The sequence below is a fragment of the Stomoxys calcitrans genome, chromosome 2 (assembly GCF_963082655.1).
Source record: "Stomoxys calcitrans chromosome 2, idStoCalc2.1, whole genome shotgun sequence".
Lineage (NCBI taxonomy): Eukaryota > Metazoa > Arthropoda > Insecta > Diptera > Muscidae > Stomoxys > Stomoxys calcitrans.
Window position 1 is genome coordinate 7,340,037 of NC_081553.1, and position 19,458 is coordinate 7,359,494.

Below are 19,458 nucleotides of genomic sequence, written 5' to 3' on the forward strand. Positions count from 1 at the left end.
TTTTAGCATGGATAGGTTCATACCATCGCGGTATAATCGAGGCGATCATAAGAAATCTGTATGGAATGTAAGAGGTTTCAGACGAATGCGATGCGCTACTACCAGCTGTAAGGTCTTGAATTGATGGAACTATGTATTACCAACTGGAAGTTCTTGCTACACCTTGGGCATGGGGGTCTAACTTGAGAATCTTAGGACTGGCTTCTGCGGCTTCTTTCCGACTGCTGTCTGACTTTAATACGGACCTGCATGCGGAGATCCATGAATAGACGAATTGGCCATAGGGTTCGAAGAACTGCCATCCACGAAACCTTTCGGTGAGACTCAGGCCATCTTAAGGGGGTGGGGATCGAACGCCCATAACTTGGTTCCACAGTGCTACATGCTACACTGTGTAACAGCAAAACGTTCGGTAGGAAGACGGAAACCCTTTTGGGGGGATCCGAATGGTGAAAAGACTAGCATATTACTGCGGAAGAAGTCCAGTTTGACTTTCGGTATCATGACGGGTCACATAAAACTTATTCAAAGTAGTTGCGGCAAGTTACAGCGTGTGTAGGGCATGTGGAAGGATGAGACTTTGCACAGTGGGATAGAATCGAAAAAAAAAATAAATAGTGAAAAATGTGACATTCAAAAACGTATGGAGATAAATCCTTGTAATTCTGAAAGGTTAGAGGTGGTTATGAGATAATATGAACAAGTAATAAGTAAAAAGACGTTAAGTTCGGCCGGGACGAACTTTGGATACCCACCACCTCGGGTGGGTGTATTGATGAAAGGTGTAAACCAGCTTTCATCAAAATCTGGTGAAAATTGCATACCTTATGCCCCATAGCTGCTATATCGAAATATGATCCAATTTGGACCAAATACAAATAAGTACAAGTCATTGTTCAATTGTGTATAACAAAATATGGGTCTTTTTAGTAGCTATATCTAAAAATAAACCAATCTGAACCATATACAACATGGATGTCGAAAAGCCCAAAAAAAAAAATAAGTCAATGTGTCAAATTTCAGTTTAATCGGATTATAAATGCACCTTTTTGGGGCCAAGACTTTAAATCGAGATATCAGTCTATATGACAGCTATATGCAAATCTTGATCGATCTAAACCAAATTGCAGAAATATGTCAAGGGGCTTATGTTTACTCACTGTTCCGAATTTCAGCGACATCGGACAATAAATGCGCCTTTTATGGGCCTAAAACCTTAAATCGAGAGATCGGTCTATATGTCAGCTATATCCAAATATGGACCGATCAGGAACAAATTGAAGAAAGATATCGAAGGGCCTAACACAACTCACTGTCCTAAATTACAGCAAAATCGGATAATAAGTATGGCTTTTTTGGGTCTAAAACCCTAATTCGGAGGATCGGTCTATATGGCAGCTATATCCAAATCTGGACCGATCTGGGCCAAATTGACGAAGGATGTCAAAGGGCTATACGCAAATCACTGTCCCAAATTTCAGCAAAATCGGATAATAAATGTGGCTTTTTTGGGCCTAAGACCTTAAATCGGAGGATCGGTCTATATGGCATATCCAAATCTGGACCGATCTGGGCCAAATTGACGAAGGATGTCAAAAGACTTTACGCAAATCACTGTCCCAAATTTCAGCAAAATCGGATAATAAATGTGGCTTTTATGGGCCTAAGACCCAAAATCTGAGGATCGGCCTATATGGCAGCTATATCCAAATCTGAACCGATCTGAGCCAAATTGACGAAGGCTGTCGAAGGGCCTAAGACAACTCGCTGTCCCAAATTTCAGCAAAAGCGGATAATAAATGTGGCTTTTTTGAGCCTAAGACCCTAAATCCGAAGATCGGTCAATATGGCAGCTATATCCAAATCTGGATCGATCTGAGCCAAATTGAACTGGGATGTCGGCTGATCTAATACAACGAACTGTCCCAAATTTCAGTAAAATCGGATAATAAATATGGCTTTCATGGGCCTAAGATCGTTAATAGTCGGATCGGTCTATATGGGGGCTATATCAAGATGTAGTCCGATATAGCCCATCTTAGAACTTAACCTGCTTGTGGACAAAAAATGAATCTGTGCAAAGTTTCAGCTCAATATCACTATTTTTAAAGACTGTAGCATGGTTTCAGCAGACAGACGGACGGACATGGCTAAATCGTCTTAGATTTTTGCGCTGATCAAGAATATATATACTTTATGGGGTCTCAGATGCATATTTCGAGGTGTTACAAACAGTATGACGAAATTAGTATGCCCCCATCCTATGGTGGGGGGTATAAAAAACCGAGCCCCTTTATAATCATGATGGTCAGATTCGTAATCTACTCCGGAATACCTTTCATTTGAGGCCCATATTGACATAAACGCCCAATAGGTCTGTTTAGGGGAATTTTAGGGTTGGGGCGGCCCGATGGGTACATAGACCCAAATTATTATACCATATTCGTATTCTATTTTCCAATACCTTTCATTTGATACCCATATTGTCCCGATCGGTCCACTTTTAATTGTATTGGGGCGGCCCCCCCAGTTACTTGGACCCAATTTTTAATTTCAAATTCGTACTCTACTCCTGAATACCATTCATTTGAATACCATATTGTCCCGATCGGTTCACTTTTATTTTTGGGTAGTACTTTTGGGGTAAGGGGCAAGGTCCGCCCCCTTCCGATATCCAAAAATTATATAGCCTATGTTTCCTTCCAAACCAACCTACATCAATCTGTGAAAATTTCAAGGTAATCGGTTCAGCCGTTTTTGAGTCTATACGGAACAAACAAACAAACAAACACAAATTCAATTTTGTATATAAGATAATGTTAGCCTGAAGTCAGACTCAGTCCATAACAGCAACAGAATAAAGTCAATGTTGGGACTCACTATTAATACAAGCTCACTGCCATAACAATTTTTGGGCCTTTTTATGAAAATTTGATTCTTTAAATATTGTTTAAATTTATGTTGGTTTTGCTGTTTTCAATATAAATTTTACTCTACACACATAGCCAAAAAAAGAGCGGCGCACACAAACACAAACCCATATTACCCCTTACCCACAACAATTTCACTTTGTCATGAATGTTTTCTGTTTTACGAAATGGTTACGTTTAATTGTTGTTTCAATAAAAGTGTACTCCCATAATAACAGCATGCAGACTTGCACATACATAAATAAACAAATTCATTATTGGCGATAGTCAATTTTCGGCATCGGTAACAAGCAACTTGACTCGACACCATATTTTCTTCATTTTTTGTTCACCCGTGCGATAAAATTTTATGGGTTTGCCATTCAGCGGCAAGAGCCCTCACATACACCGGGAGTAGAGAGAATGAAAAAATAGAAACATCAAAACGCCAACACCATACAATTTTAATGTTTTAATTTTTCTCTTTTTTTTTAATTTTATTTTTGGAAATTTTCTCTTACTGTTATGATCCATTCGCATGAGTTTGACTGCTTTTGATGGGCCAACAACAAATTGCTGCTTATTTTTTATTTGCGAAATTGCTTTTCAATCACATTGATATGGGGAATACGAAAATGTAAAATCATGGCAAGATATGTGGCATGGAAAGGGATTCAAAATTCCACAATTGTTATACACGTTAATGAAAAAGAAAATATTATAAGTTTTCTGTAATTTATGTTTGAGGGGAAGATTTCGGTTTGATGTTAGATGTTATACAGTAACCACGTTCTAAATTTCTGCGTAGTATGCATAGAATCGGTAACCTGTCAGTACCAAAAGCCCGGAGGCCACTTTAGCGCAATGGTTAGCATGTCCGCCTTTGACACTGAACACCTGGATTCGAATCCTGCCGAGGATAACAGAAAAATGCGGTGGCTATCCCCTCCTTATGCTGGCCATATTTGCGAGGCATTATGACATGTAAAAACTGCTCCGTAACGAGGTGTCGTACTGCGGCACGCCGCACAGTGTTGCCCCGGTAGATAAAAATCCAAAAATTATTATGAAACTGTTTAAAAACACTTGCGCCTTTTACGGGCCCACAACCTTATATCGAGCGATCGGTCTATATGGCAGCTATATCCAAATCTGGACCAAATTGAGCCAAATTGAGAAGGGCTGTCGAAGAACCTAACGCAACTAACTGTCCTAAATTTCAGCAAAATCGGATAATAAATGCGCCTTTTATGGGCCCAAGACCTTAAATCGAGAGATCGGTCTACATGGCAGCTATATCCAAATCTGAACCCATATTGGCCAAATTGAAGAAGAATTTTGAAGGGCCTAAGGCACCTCACTGTCCCAAATTTCGGCGAAATCGCATAATAAATGCTCCTTTTAAGTGCCTAAGGCCTTAAATCGAGAGATCGGTCTATATGGCAGCTATATCCAAATCTGGACCAATCTGGCCCAATTTGAAGAGGAGTGTCGAAGAGCCTATATAAACCGATCTCCCGAATAGACTTCTTGAGCTTATAGAGGTCGCAATTCTTATCCAATTTGGTTGAAATTTTGCATAAGTCGTTTTGGTATGTCTTCCAACATCTATATCTGGTATGGCCTAAATCGGTGTATAACCTGATATAGCTGCCATATAAACCGATCTCCCAAATTGATACTTTGAGCCACTGAAGGGCACAATTGTAATTTGATATGCCGGAAATATTGGGGGTGGTATTATTCTATGATTTTTAACAGCCATGTGGAGTACGGTCCATATCGGACATTGTCTTGGTATAGGTCATATATATTTGAATAAGTTATTCAAAGGACTTGGCAAATGCGATGCATGGTGGAGGCTATATAAGAATCAGCCCGGCCGAACTTGGCGCGCTTACACCTGTCTCTTTTTATGCCAGATATGCAAAACTTGCTTTCGTTAGTGAAAAGGACCATCTTCCACAATTCTGGAGTCTTTTAAATCCCAACCGTGTGTGGCGAAACAATTACTTTTATACCCACCACCATAGGATGGGGATATTCTAATCTAGTCATTTCATTTGTAACACCTGGAAATATTGATCTAGGATCCCATATTCTTGATCATCTCGAAATTCTGATTCGATCTAGTCCGTCTTTTGAAATCACGATAGCGGTCGAACGCGTAGAGCTGGCAGCTTGAAATTTTGCACAGATACTTAATATTGATGTAGGTCATTGAAGATGGCAAATGGGCTATATCGGTTCAGATTTGGATATAGCTCCCATATAAACCGATCTTCCGATTTGAATTCTTGAGTCCCTACAAGCCGCAATTTTTGTTCGATTTGGCTGAATTTTTGCACATGGCGTTCTGTTATGACTTTCAACAACTGTGCCAAACACAGTCTAAATCGGTTTATAACCTAATATAGCTACCATATAAACCGATCTGCCAATTTGACTTCCTGAGCCCCTGGAAGCCGCAATTTTCATCCGATTCGGTGGAAATTTTGCATATAGTGTTCTGTTATGACTCTCAACAACGGCTCCAAGAGCGGTCTAATTCGGTCTATTATTAGATATAAATAGCTCCAATATTTTAGCAGAATCCATGCTGGTGGGTTCCCAAGATTCGGCCCGGCCTAACTTAGCACGCGTTTACTTGTTATGTATTTATTTTTTAAACAAATTAGATATGAAAGTGTACAAATATTTTTCAGTCAAGTGCACTTCTTGTTTATATTTAAAATGATTTAAAGCCATGACGGTTCCACTGATTATCTCCTATTAATACCAGATTCGTATTCTACTTCCTATAACCTTTAATTCCCTTAAAGTTTCGGTGTAAATGCACGTTTTGCGCTTAATATGTAAATCTATGTAAATATCATCTTGGGGATTATTTGGAGTTGAAAAGACTCCGCACATTTGAATCGGATACTATTTTAATCACCAACATATGAAGGTTACCCGTAGTTAATACTTCAAAGGGATGCAGATTTAAGAATCTCAACTTAATTATGGATAATGAGGTCCTTACCGCCCAGGACATCGGTGAAATAACAAATGTCATAGTGATGATGCCAACAGCTCAGATTATGCTGAATATGGCTAATTATATGAAGGCCTTTTCAATTCTTGATGCCTCCCCTTCCTTTTGCCATTGTTCATGCTACAGGGCAGAAGAAGAACACAGTCTTTATTATCTTGTATTGTAATCAGAGCAAATATTCTTCGTTTGGCATAAACAATGCAACAACGTTACACTTCCAACAAAAATAAATGAAATGTTTTTCTCACGAAATCTCCTTGGAAGAAATTAATTAATTAATATTGATAAATATTTACTTAGCCATACACACAAGACAAACGGGAGACGTGGAATGCGCCTCCAAAGTGAAATGAATGCATTGGCAAATGCTGGAAGGTGGCACATGAAGACGGACGGAAAAAAATTCCGGCTGAATTTCTGTTACCAAGAATCGAAACAAACGAAACAAATATGTTAAAAGTCTTTTAACACTTAATTGGCATTTTTGTTCGTTGGATGGCAATAAAATGCGAAAACGCACAGTTAAACGTGCAAATATTTATAAATAGTCGTACTTTGGCATTCACCGTTGCTGGCCATATTGCCTGTGTGGCGTTGAACACAATGCCTTTGCCAATTAAAAGGCAATCTCTGTATCAGCCATGTAGCCATGTAGCAAAGCCTACAGGCATTTCTGGCTATGTAAGGCCACATGACCACACGAGTACAAGTCATGTCATCTGGAAGGCAACTGTATTGCTTTTGCAGGTCTTGCGTTGTCATGGCGGCTTTGGGTTATTTGTTAACTACTTTCCGATTTGCTGTGGCTAAGATGTTAAGGAGCTAATTTTGCTTATTTACTTACCTTGTAAAAGGCCTTGCGAAAATTATCCGATAAAAATGCATAGAGGACAGGATTAATGCACGAACTGGTGTAGGCTAAGGTCTGGGCAATTATTTGTAAAATCACTGTGAATTTTGTTGTTGCTTGATAAATGTCCAGCGCCTTGAGTAGCAAAATTATCTGTGGATGCAAGAGAATGTTAACATTAATAATATGAAGTTTATTAAAAATGCAAATTAAATTTACATTGAAACAAGGGCTTAAAATTTGCTACGGGTAAATTCATCACCATGAATATTTCGCTAAGTTTATACGAAAAACAATTACGATAATAATTTCAACACAAAATTTGGTTACAACTAAAAATGTATTCAATTAAAAAGTTTATCGATTCAATCATTTTTGTACCCACTACCATAGAATGGGGGGCAAACATATATATACTAGCTGGACAGGGCCCGCTCCGCTGCGCCTTCTTAAACTCTCTAACATCTATTTAGGGTGGGGACACTTCGCCCTGAATATGGATATCGAGCTACTGTAGCCTATGTCCGCCTATGACGCTGAATGCCTGCGTTCGAATCCGGGCGGAAATTCGGACAACATTTAAAGCGGTGGTTATCCTATCTTAGTGCTGGCGACATTTGCGAGGGACCATACCATTATCCACAAAGAGGTGGTCCCTTATCGTTGATAAACTCAACTTGAATCGAAAAGCACTCATTGATGTATGAACATTTTTTCTTTGCTCGGTCCTGGGCAAATTTTTACTCTTGTCTTTCTTTTGAGCCCCATATTACTGCATTGATAAATATCTCGAGTTTAGGGGGTATTTCGGGGGTGGTCACTTGGCCATCAAAGCAAATATAAGATACGTGCTCTACTTTCAGAAACATTTTGTATGAGTCCCATAAAGTTGTGTTTGAAAGTGGGTTGGACCCCAGGGTCTTTGTCCCGAAAATGAATATAAATTTCCGGAAAATCAATAAATAGCCACCCCAAATAGCTTTTATATTATAGGGAGGCATTTTGGGGTGGGGCGGCTCCCCAAACACATGGCTCTATATTTTGCCGTGATTGGTCTATATATCCATTTGGCGGGTTTTGGGCTATCCCCGCGGCACCCGTCCCCAACAATAGAAACCATGTATTTTTTGGTGATGGTTAGAGTGCAAAAAATTTCGTACTAATCGCATTACCAATCTCCGAGATTTGAGAAGTGCTTTTTATGGGAGACATTTCGACTCAAATATGCTCCATATTGCTTGAGTCGGAAAAAAAGTTCAGTTTAAAGGGGTGATTTAGGGCGTACCCCCAAAATTGCATATCAAATTCGTTTTCTACTCTCAAATACCTTTCATTTGAGTCCCATATTGTCATAATGGGTCAAATTATCTATTCGACATACTTTTAGGAGGAAAAGAGCCACCTTGACTTGAACGCAAGTTTTAATGTCATATTTTTAATCCAATCCCAAAATTTGTTTCCTCCTACACTTCGATCTGATTTTGTATGGCAGATTCGTAATCTACTCCCGAATACTTTTCATTTAAGACCCATATTGATATGGAACACCAATTTGTCTGTTTTTAAATATTTTGGGGTTAGGGCACCTTTTTGGGTACTTGGACCCAATTTTTATCCCCATATCAGTATTCTACTCTTTAATACCTTTCATTTGATATCCATATTGTCTTTATCGGTCCACTTGTGATTTTGGGTGGTATTTTTGGGGTAACGGTGAGGGTCCGCCCCTTCCGATATTAACAAATTATAAAGCATGTTTCTTCTTCCTGATCATATATGTAATCTACTCCCGAATACCTTTCATTTGAGTCCCATATGGTGATGATCGTCAAATAACTCTATTTTAAGGCGTTTTGGGGCTGGGGCGCCCCCCAGGTACTTGGACCCAACTTTTATTATGAAATTCGTACTTTACTCTTTAATACTTTTAATTTGAATACCATATTGTCCCGATCGGTCCACTTTGAAATTGAGGCTTCCAGCAGCTCGAGAAGTCACAAGATTAGTAATCCCCTACCCTATGGTGGTGGGTATAAAAATTTAACTGAATTTTTTCAGTTAGTCATTCCGTTTGCAACACATGTATATTTCGGATCGTCCTAAAATTCTAAGACGATTTAATGATGTCAGTCCGTCGGTCTGTCCGCCCGTCTGTCTGCCCATCCGTCTGTCTGTCCGTCCGTCTGTCTGTTCGTCCGTCTGTCCGTCCGTCCGTCTGTCCGTCCGTCTGTCTGTCCGTCCGTCCGTCCGTCTGTCCGTCCGTGTGCCCGTCCATCTGTTCGTCCGTCTGTCCGTCCGTCTGTCCATCTGTCTGTTCGTCCGTTTGTCCGTCTGTCCATCTGTCCGTCTGTCCGTCCGTATGTCCGTCTTGATCGTCATGTAATTTTAAGTCGATTTAGCCGAGTCCGTCCGTCTGTCCCTTTGTCCGTCCGTCTGTCAGGAAGGACAAGGACGCTCACTTTCGAAGGAGTAAAGCTGTAGGTCGGTTGGGATTGTAAATGGGCCATATCGGTCCATGTTTAGATATAGCTGCGATATAAACCGATCTTGGATCTTGACTTCCTGAGCCACTAGAGGGCGCAATTTCTATCCGATTTGGCTGAATCTTTGCATGAAGAGTTTTGTTATGATGTTCAACAACTGTGTTAAGTACGGTTCAAATCCGTCTTTAACCTGATATGATGAGCCAAAAGAGGCCGCAATTCTTATCCGATTTCGCTGAAATTTTGCATGAGGCGCTTTGTTATGACTTTCAACAGCTGTGCCGACTATGGGTGAAATCGGCTCATGACCTGATATAGCTGTCATATAAACCGATCTCGGGTCTTGACTTCTTGAGCCTTTAGAGAGCGGAAATCCTATCCAATTTCGCTGCAACTTTGCATGACATGTTTTGTTATGACTTTCTTCAAATGTTCTAAGCATGGTTGAAATCGGTCCATAACCTGATATAGCTGCCATATAAACTGGCATCTGCGATCTTGACTTCTTTGGCCTCTAAAGGGCCCAATTATTATCTGATTTGGGTGAAATAGCAGAATGCATGGTGGTGGGTATCCAACATTAGGCCCGGCCGAATGCATAAAAACCGTATTGTGATTTTAACATTGAGACAGACAGACAGATGGATCTGACTAGATAATCTGTATTTTTACGACAATCAAATTGTATATATACTTAAAGAGTCGGAAATGGACATTTCGAAGTGTTGCATACGGAGTGACAAAAAGAAAATATACTCCCGTCCTTGAGTGGTGGGTATAAAAAAGAAAATCACAAAATTAGCCACCAAGTCTCAGCGGGTTGACAGTCTCACCAAAATTACCCTATCCAAAAATTCGTCCTCCTTAGAACCATACAATGTTTTAGGGTCAAGATCTTCTGCATCCAGGCATTGCTAGCATATCTAAAATACCCTAGGCAAAAATTGTGGCATATGGTTATTAACCAATAAATGTTAAATTTTGAAGGGGAATTTTAGTTAAAGTGGCGTTTAACGTCGTGGTAAAAACAACAGGCGAATATTCAACCCAACGGTTACAGTAATCCAATTTCGCTTCGTATGTATACTGAAATTTTTGCTTCTAAATAGCAAACTAGAGCCCCATGTCGGGCTTTCCCAGTAATCCTAGTATCACTAGCATTTTTTCTACTCCTTCATTCACATTCCCATTCACAGCCTTATCCATGTCGCTGCACTCACCTGTATTGGTAGCCATAATGAGGCAAATGCTATTACCACAACAACAACCAAACGTGTCACACGTTTCCGTCCACGCTGTGATTCCACTGACATACGCACTGAGGTGCCATGTCGCCATAAGCTTGTTATCATTCTCACATACAGACCGCTAATGACCATTAACGGCAGCAGATACGAAGTGGCGAAGAATATAATCTGATAAACGGACGGTGATAGAAAACTATTTTCCATGAACCGACACAGTTCCTGCGTGTATGTTGCACCATGGATTTGCTAAAAGTAGAAAAGAAAATACCAAACTTTTTTAAAAGGTTAAAGGAAACATGGGCGGCAAAAATTGTGAAGTTTGAATTACTTTGAAAATATTTTTTTTAGTATTTCGAGAGGGCTCAATTCTCTTTTTCTATGAAAACATGAAATGAAGAAAACGAAATATTTTTGTTTTCATAGAAAGAGAATTGAACCCCAGTTCTAAATCATCATCAAGATATTAATCTTCCATTCAAAGAATTAGCAAAAACTTTACGAAAGTGAAAGGTAATGGATTTTTTTTAACGAATATAGATTTTAATTTAAGAATAATTGAAAGTTCCTATATGAGATAAAAAATGCATCAAAATGAATTTGTTTTCGTTCTAAAAAATAAGTTTTAAAGCTCTTCCAAAATGTGTATGGCAAACTATTTTAACTACTTTTTGTAATTGTACAATTCATATGATTGGACAATAAATTGAAAAACAAATAACGAGTTTGTATCGTTTTCTCATTTTATTCGTTTCATATGTTCAGTGATAGTAATGCTGAAGAAACTATAAAAATTAACTATGATATCTCTCACACCAAATGACAAGCATAAAATTTGTTAACAATTCAAATACACCAAAAAAAAAAGTTCTCGCTACTGCATGCAGGAATATTAGGACGTATCAAATATAGCAAACAAGAAAAGGAAATTCGAGCAAATCGATCAAGTACTGAACACATTTGACGACATATATTAATCGTTGAATAAAATATTAAACAAGAAAAAGGTGGTAAGTTCGGCCGGGCCGAACTTTGGATACCCACCACCTTGGGCATCTATGTAAACCAGCTTTCGTCAAAATCCGGTGAATATTGCACACCTTATGCCCCATTGCAGTTATATCGAATTATGTTCCAATTTGGACCAAATACTAATAAGAACAACTCATTGTTCAATTGTGTATTACAAAATGTTGGTCTTTTTAGTAGCTATATCTAAAAATAATCTGATCTGAACCATATACAACACGTATGTGGAAAAGCCTAACATAACTCACTGTGTCAAATTTCAGTGAAATCGGATTACAAATGCGCCTTTTATGGGGCCAAGACTTTAAATCGAGATATCAGTCTACATGGCAGCTATATCCAAATCTGGACCGATTTGGGCCAAGTTGCAGAAAAATGTCGAAGAGCCTAACACAACTCACTGTCTGAAATTTCAGCGATATCGAATAATAAATGCGCCTGTTATGGGCTCAAAACCTTAAAACGAGAGATCGGTCTATATGGCAGCTATATCCAAATCTGAACCGATCAAGGCCATATTGAAGAAAGATGTGAAAGGGCCTAACACAACTCACTGTACCGAATTTCAGCAAAATCGGATAATAAATGTGGCTTTTATGGGCCTAAGACCCTAATTCTAAAGATCGGTCTATATGGCAACTATATCTAAATCTGGACCGATCTGAGCCATATTGCAGAAGTATGTCAAGGGGCTTAACAGAACTCACTGTCTCAAATTTCAGGGATATCGGCCAATAAATGCGCCTTTTATGGGCAGCTGTATCCACATCTGGACCGATCTGGGCCAAATTGGCGAAGGATTTCGAAGGGCCTAACACAACTCACTGTACCGAATTTCAGCAAAATCGGATAATAAATGTGGCTTCAAATTCGTAATCTACTCCCTAATACCTTTCATTTGAGTCCCATGTAGCCATGGTCGGATAATATGCCCATTTGGGGGTGGGCGAACTCCCAATACCCCCATCGGATCGGGGCGGCCCGATGTGTACTTAGACCCAAATTTTAATACCATATTCGTATTCTACGAAAATTAAGTTCAGTTTAGGGGGTGCTTTAGAGCGTACCCCAAAACAGTTGGCTACTCTTAAATAACTTTCGTTTGAGTCTCATATTGTCATAATGGGTCAAATAACCCATTTGACGTATCTTTAGGAGGAAAAGCTCCACCTACACTGAAACGCAAATTTTAATGTCATATCGTATATATATATATATATATATATATATATATAATACCTTAAATTCGAGTCCCATGGCTATAGGTTGGATAATATGACTATTTGGGGGTGGGTTCAGCCAAGTATCCTATAGTCATAATGGGTCTAATGGCGTTTTTGAGGGGTAGCGTGACCCCTTATAATTCGATCTGATTTTGTATGGCAGATTCCAAATCTACTCCCGAATACCTTTCATTTGAGCCCCATATTGAAATGAACGTCCAATATATCTGTTTGCTGGTTTTGGGGTTGGGGCGGCCGGATGGGTACTTAGACCATCATTTTAATACCATATTCGTATTGTACTCTCCAATACCTTTCATTTGATACCTACATAGTTCCGATCGGTTCACTTTTAATTTTGGGTTGTGCTTTTGGCATAAGGGGGAGGGTCCGTCCCCCTTCCGATACCGAAAAATTATATAGCCTATGTTCCCTTCAAGACCAACCTACGTGATATGCGAAAATTTCCAGAAACTCGGTTCTGCCATTATTCAGTGTATACGGAACAAACAAACAGAGTCCCATATATCCGTGATTGGATAATGTGCCCATTTTAGGCGTTTTTGTGGGGGTGGGGTGACCCCAATACTTCGACATGAATTTGTATGCCAGATTCGTTATCTACTCCCGCATACTTTTCATTTGATACCCATATTATCCTTATGGGTCCACTTTTGATTTTGGGTGGTGTTTTTGGGGTAACGGGGGAGGGTCCGCCCCCTTCCGTTATAAATAAATTATAAAGGCTATTCCTACTTCCTGACCATATTCGTAATCTATGTCAGGTCGCAATATTCATCCGATCGTCTTCAAATTCGGTATGGCCGTGTTTTTCGGCCTATTGAAATTGGAAAAAAACGGTTCAGATTTGGATATTGCTTCCATATATATGATCGTCCGATTTGCAGTAATAGTACAATAAAACGGTCATTTGTTAACCGATTTTCTCAAAATTTGTCAGGAGAGATTTTCTTATGACTTCCGACATAACAGGTTAATTTCATAGAAATCGGTTCAGATTTGGATACAGCTCCCACATATATGTTCGTCCGATTTCCAGTAATACAGCAATAAAATGGTCATTTGTTACCCGATTCTCTCGAAATTTGTCAGGAAAGATTTTCTTATGACTCCCGACTTAACAGGTTAATTTCATAGAAATCGGTTCAGATTTGGATATAGCTCCCACATATATGTTCGTCCGATTTGCAGTAATGATGCAATAAAATGATCATTTGTTACCCGATTCTCTCGAAATTTGGCAGGAAGTATTTTCTAATGACTCTCAACATTGTTGGTGAATTTCATGGAAATCGGTTCGGTATTAGTTATAGCTGCCATATATATGTTCGTCAGATTTTGGGTAATTTGCAATAATGTTGTCATTTGTCAACCGGTATTATTACAGTTCGAACATATTTTTGCTCGCCGAGGTCCATCAAAAATGGTTCAGAATTGGATATAGCTTCCACGTTGTACTTATAGGTTAGGTGTAGGGTATTATACGGATAAAAAATTTGTTTTTATTTCACATGTTTTTTTTTACAAATCCGCATCTTAGTGCTTTAATTTTCTTGTATAGCCAGCCTGATGTACACTCCATGCTATGTGCAAGTGTTAAATAGAAAAGTTTAATGTTTATTCAAAAAATCGTAAAAACTTGTATTTGCAACGAGTTTTACGACTTTATTATGTGTGTATTATTAGCAAAACAAAACATATCTCTTCGATGTTACAAACAATCCCAAAACAAGGCAATAACAACATCACCACACACACACACATATACACACACCCACCTACTCAACCAAGCCAACATACTGACCATAGGAAAAAGTCTTCCAATCATCTAACCATACATCCATCTGGTTTGCCTCCCACTTACCATCTCTCCCCTTTAGTAGCCTTGCATGTGTGTAGGTTCACTCGATCGTATGCAGCATGCCATAACAAATCATTTGGAGTTTCATTCCTTGGCCAGTGTAGGGCACTACACACACCAACACTGAAACACTAACACCCACAATGCGATTTCCATGGATTTTCGTACTCGTATATACATATGTATCTCATTCTCCCCGGTATTTGGAAGTGCAAACAATCGCATGATTGTCGGCGAATAACTGCAAGAGGGAGGGAGTGGCAAAAAGAGACGGGTTGGGGTGTCAGCTCATCATAAAATAAAACAGCAGGTTGCCAGCCGGTGCTGGGCCATTTGGGCCAGTTGGATTGTTAGCTGGTTGTTGCTGACGCTCCTGTTTGTGTTGCGTTTACGTTGTTGTATTTTTCCACAGACATCGAGAAAAATAAACAACAACGACAACAACAACAACAACAATCGGCAACGAAATTGTTAATAATTTTCAAATTTTTGCAAAATACGTTTCAATTTTTTTTCTTTCTGTTTGCTAGAAGGGGGCTCTTGTGTTTGTTTCATTCTAAATGCTCTTCCTCGTTTTTGAGGAATGTGTATCTCAGTGGGAGGAGGGAAAGTGGGAACATATAGCCAAATGGGATGATACCATTCGTGCTGGTTGTTGTGAAAGTCTATATGATGGATGTTGAGAGAATTAAAGCGTTGATATGATACCCTACAGTAACATCGGCTTACTGCTGTGAATATGATCGACGAAAGGTGTACTCAAAATTGAATTTTTGAAAGCATACTGTCTCGTGTCACGAGAGTGCACGAGACAACTTAGCATTTCCTTTTTGGAAGGCTATTTGGCGTCCTTAACAACGGTTCAGTGTTGTCGTGTCCCAAGGTCATTTTCCTTACTTTCAACGATATTTTGACCCTCATTTTAGATTTTGTTCTTTAATAAAAAGACGCAAATTTAAGGATAAAAAAGTTGAAAAATTTATAATCTTTAAATTAAGCTTGCTAATCTTTGGTTCGAACCCTTACAATTAGTACAACAATGTTTTCAGTGTAGTCTAACTCCTTTCTTTTGACATCTGTTTTGCTTGGACGCGTTTTGGTTCGTCTTTGATTTTAGTTGACCCCATTTACTGGATATTTTATGCAGATTTTTATCTGCATAAAAATTTGTGGGGAAGCCCAAATTGGGTGAGCGTAGGGATCCCAAGTTTGGACGAAAAGTAGACTTTTAAACTTTTACCAAAATAGCAAATATCGACTTTTCGACTTTATCAAAGTCGACTTTCGCAAAGAGTAGACGTTTTCTAAATAATTTTCTATTCCCTATAAGTCTTCGTGGACTTTTCGTAAGGGGAAGTTATTAGGAAGAATTTAAAATGCAAATGATATCCTAAAGCCAATATGGCTTACTGCAAAAGTTTCCACATTCCCTTTTTTTGTAATTGTATGAAGCTTGAAATGGTCTATATAACCTAGCCGACTTTCAACTAGTGTTACTTTGTATATTAAATCCCAATTAGAACATCACATGAGTAGCGAACTTTTATTCTTTATCACTTCCTCTATAAAACCCCAAGGATAGGTTAGGTTGAAAAGAGGGTGCAGATATAAATCCGCCCCATGCCACTAAGCCTGTAATCGGCTTGCCAGTAAAACTATAAAATAACCTCTAAAAAGAAAATTTTAATTTAGGAATTCCGTGCTACTTACAAAATCCTGAATTGTTTTCAATACCACTCTCCTAAGTTGGTTCATGTCTGATATTGTGTCTCTCGCCGGGCAATGACCAAGGCAATGCTCCAACATCTTCCTCGCATGCCCTACACATGCTATCACTTGTTGCACTGATACATAAGTGAGCTCGTAGTCCTATGTGTCCCGTTATGATACCAATAGCTATACTGACCTCCTTCTTACTTCCTTTCAGTAATAGCCTCGTCTTTGAACGAGCTGGATCCCCCCATAGGATTTTCGCCGTCCTACCGACCGTTTTGCTGTTCCACAATGTTGTATGCGCATTCGTGGCCCACTTCCTTAACCCGGACTGCGTCGATCCGAAAGGCTTCGGGATAATCAAGTTTATTGACAGCAGTCCTCTGACCTTCACCGCCAAATCGTCTGCCCTTTCATTCCCCCTTACTCTGTTATGGCCCGGCACCCAAACGATGCTGATTTTGTCATCCTCAGAGATGGCGTTAGCATCACACCACTTCACGCATTCCGTGATCGCCCGGGTCTCCGCCGACAGGACCGTATTATGGTCAGGCAGTCTAAAACAGATCTCAGTCTCTAGTGCCCTAGTGGGCGCGGTCCTCATCGCTCTGCCTATGCCAATACAACATTTTCTATGACTACTCACCACCTCGGGTGGGTATTCAGGAGCATTTTTCACCTAATTTCGTCAAAATCAGGTGAAAAATGCATACATTATGCCCCATAGCAGCTACAACGAAATGGAATTTCAACAGACAGATGGACAAATCGACGGACATGGCTAGATCGTCTTAGATTTTTACGCTGATCAAGAATATATATACTTTATGGGGTCGGGAATGGATATTTCGATGTGTTCCAAACGGAGTTGGAACAGTGAGTTGCGTTAGGCCCTTCTACATCCTTCTTCAATTTGGCTCAGATCGGTCCAGATTTGAATATAGCTGCCATATAGACCGATCTTTCGATTTTAGGCGTTGGGTCCATAAAAGGTGTATTTATTTTCCGATTTCGCCGAAATTTGGGACAGTGAGTTGTGTTAGGCTCTTTGGCATTCTTCTATAACTTGGCCCAAATTGGTCTAGGTTTGGATATAGCTGTCATATAGACCGATATCTCGATTTTAAACTCTTGGCCCCATAAAAGGCGCATTTATAATCCGAATTTGTTAGGATTTTCGACATCCGTGTCGTATATGGTTCAGATCGGTTTATTTAGCTATATCTATAGCTACTAAAAAGACCAATATTTTGTTATACACAATTGAACAACGACTCGGTAGTATTTGGTCCAAATCGGAACAAATTTCGAAATAGTTGCTATGGGGCTTAAGGTATGCATTTTTCACCGGATTTTGACAAAAGGTAGTTTACATATATACCCGAGGTGGTGGGTATCCAAAGTTCGGCCTGGCCGAACTTAACGCCTTTTTACTTGTTTCGTTTGTCAGAGTATTTTTTTTATAGCTTTCCGAGTGCGGCCCCCACCGCATGAGTCATGTGTGATCGTACATATATCCCTCGGTGACACGAGCCGCTTGCTTCAAGATGCGATGGTCAGAGCCAATGGTCAGATGATCATTGACTTGTGCAGAGCATAAAAAAGTCAGTTTTGCCTCATCGAGATATAAAAGGATATAAGGTTATTAAAAATAAACCCTTAAGAGTTAAGGACTTTTTAAAAATTTCCCTTTGCCTTGCAATTACAATTTTGTCACTTATTTCCTTGTTAAGCTCGTTGTATGGAAATTAAATAGAAAATTTTATGAATTAGATTTTTGTAACAAATTAACATAAGTGTTGTAGGATATGGCAAAATCCAAGTCTTTATCCTTGGGAGCAAAGGCATTTGTTGCATGTCACATGACTCGCTTAATGTGCACACCTTCCGCAACAGCGCCTAAAACCGTTTACACACAAAATTCCTGCTAACAGCTTGCACACATGCGAATATCTATCGCATTGGAGGAGCTAACAATTGTGTGAGAGTGTTTGCCTGCGTTAGTTTTTTTCATTCGTTTCGTTTCGTTTGGTCGGTCATAGCATATTGACCATGTGTTTTTCGATGCATGAATGTGTTGCCGCTTTTGTTGACTTATCCCACAAGCGAAGCAGCGTATGGCATTAAACGTCGAACGTTTAACAAAATTCTTCAATTTATGGCCATTCAATCATCGACACCTCGTCAACAGAAGTATTGTGATAAGCGGGGGATGGGCGCTTAGGGGCGAATGGGCGCGAATGAGTGAATGAATAACCATCAGCTTTGCTGCAAGGCAGATAGATACCTGAGGCAGATTTTAGCCATTATCCATGCCACTACCTCCATCATGGACATCATCATCGTTCCGAATTCAACATCATTATTAGCATCATCAACATCATTATCTTCATTGCCGGTGATTACATTTTGAAATTAAGCGTTTCGCCTTTATGGGACCAAATTGGAAGCTTTTCCAATTGTGGGCAATCGAAACTATTTGAAATACAAAAGCAATTTAAAGAAATGGGCAATTGAAAATGTTTTTCTTGCCAAAAGCGTATAATACATTTTTCATTTAACGCTATAGTATTTAGCCACATTTAGTGAAATGGAATTTGTGAAGCCATTTAAGGATGACATTTACGAGAAATAAATCAATTAGTTCAAAATTACTAAAAAAAGAAGTTATAGCTTTCGGCTGGGTCGAATCTTATATACCCTCCACCATGGATGGCATCTGTAATGTTTTTTGAATGAGTGGATAATTTTTATGATTTTAGCTTTTAACTCATTATTATAATATAACAAGCTGAACCCGGCCAGCTCCGCTGTGCCTTCTTTAACTCTCTAATACCTCTTTAGGGTGGATATCGAATTCTTGCCATTGTAGCCTATGACGCTGAACGCGTTCGAATCCTGGCGAGAACATCGAACAAAGCGGTGTTTGTCCCCTCTTAATGTTGGCTACATTTGCGAGGTACAATGCCAAGCATGGTCATTAAAAAAATTATCCCCAAAGAGGTGTCGCACTGCGGGACGCAGACTCGGACTCGTCTATAAAAAGGTCCCTTATAATTGAGTTTAAACTTGAATCGGAAAGCACTCA

General features: G+C 39.4%; 1 protein-coding gene across 1 annotated transcript in view; it reads right to left on the bottom strand.

Annotated features, from left to right (window-relative positions):
• Positions 1-19,458, bottom strand: part of LOC106083326 (allatostatin-A receptor) — a 59,542-nt gene that overhangs the window by 17,385 nt on the left and 22,699 nt on the right. The window contains exons 2-3 of the mRNA XM_013246263.2: positions 10,500-10,772; positions 6,791-6,949 (exon numbers count right to left, since the gene is read on the bottom strand). Of these exons, the coding sequence (XP_013101717.1) occupies positions 6,791-6,949; positions 10,500-10,772 (432 nt within the window). The remainder of the gene's footprint in view (positions 1-6,790; positions 6,950-10,499; positions 10,773-19,458) is intronic.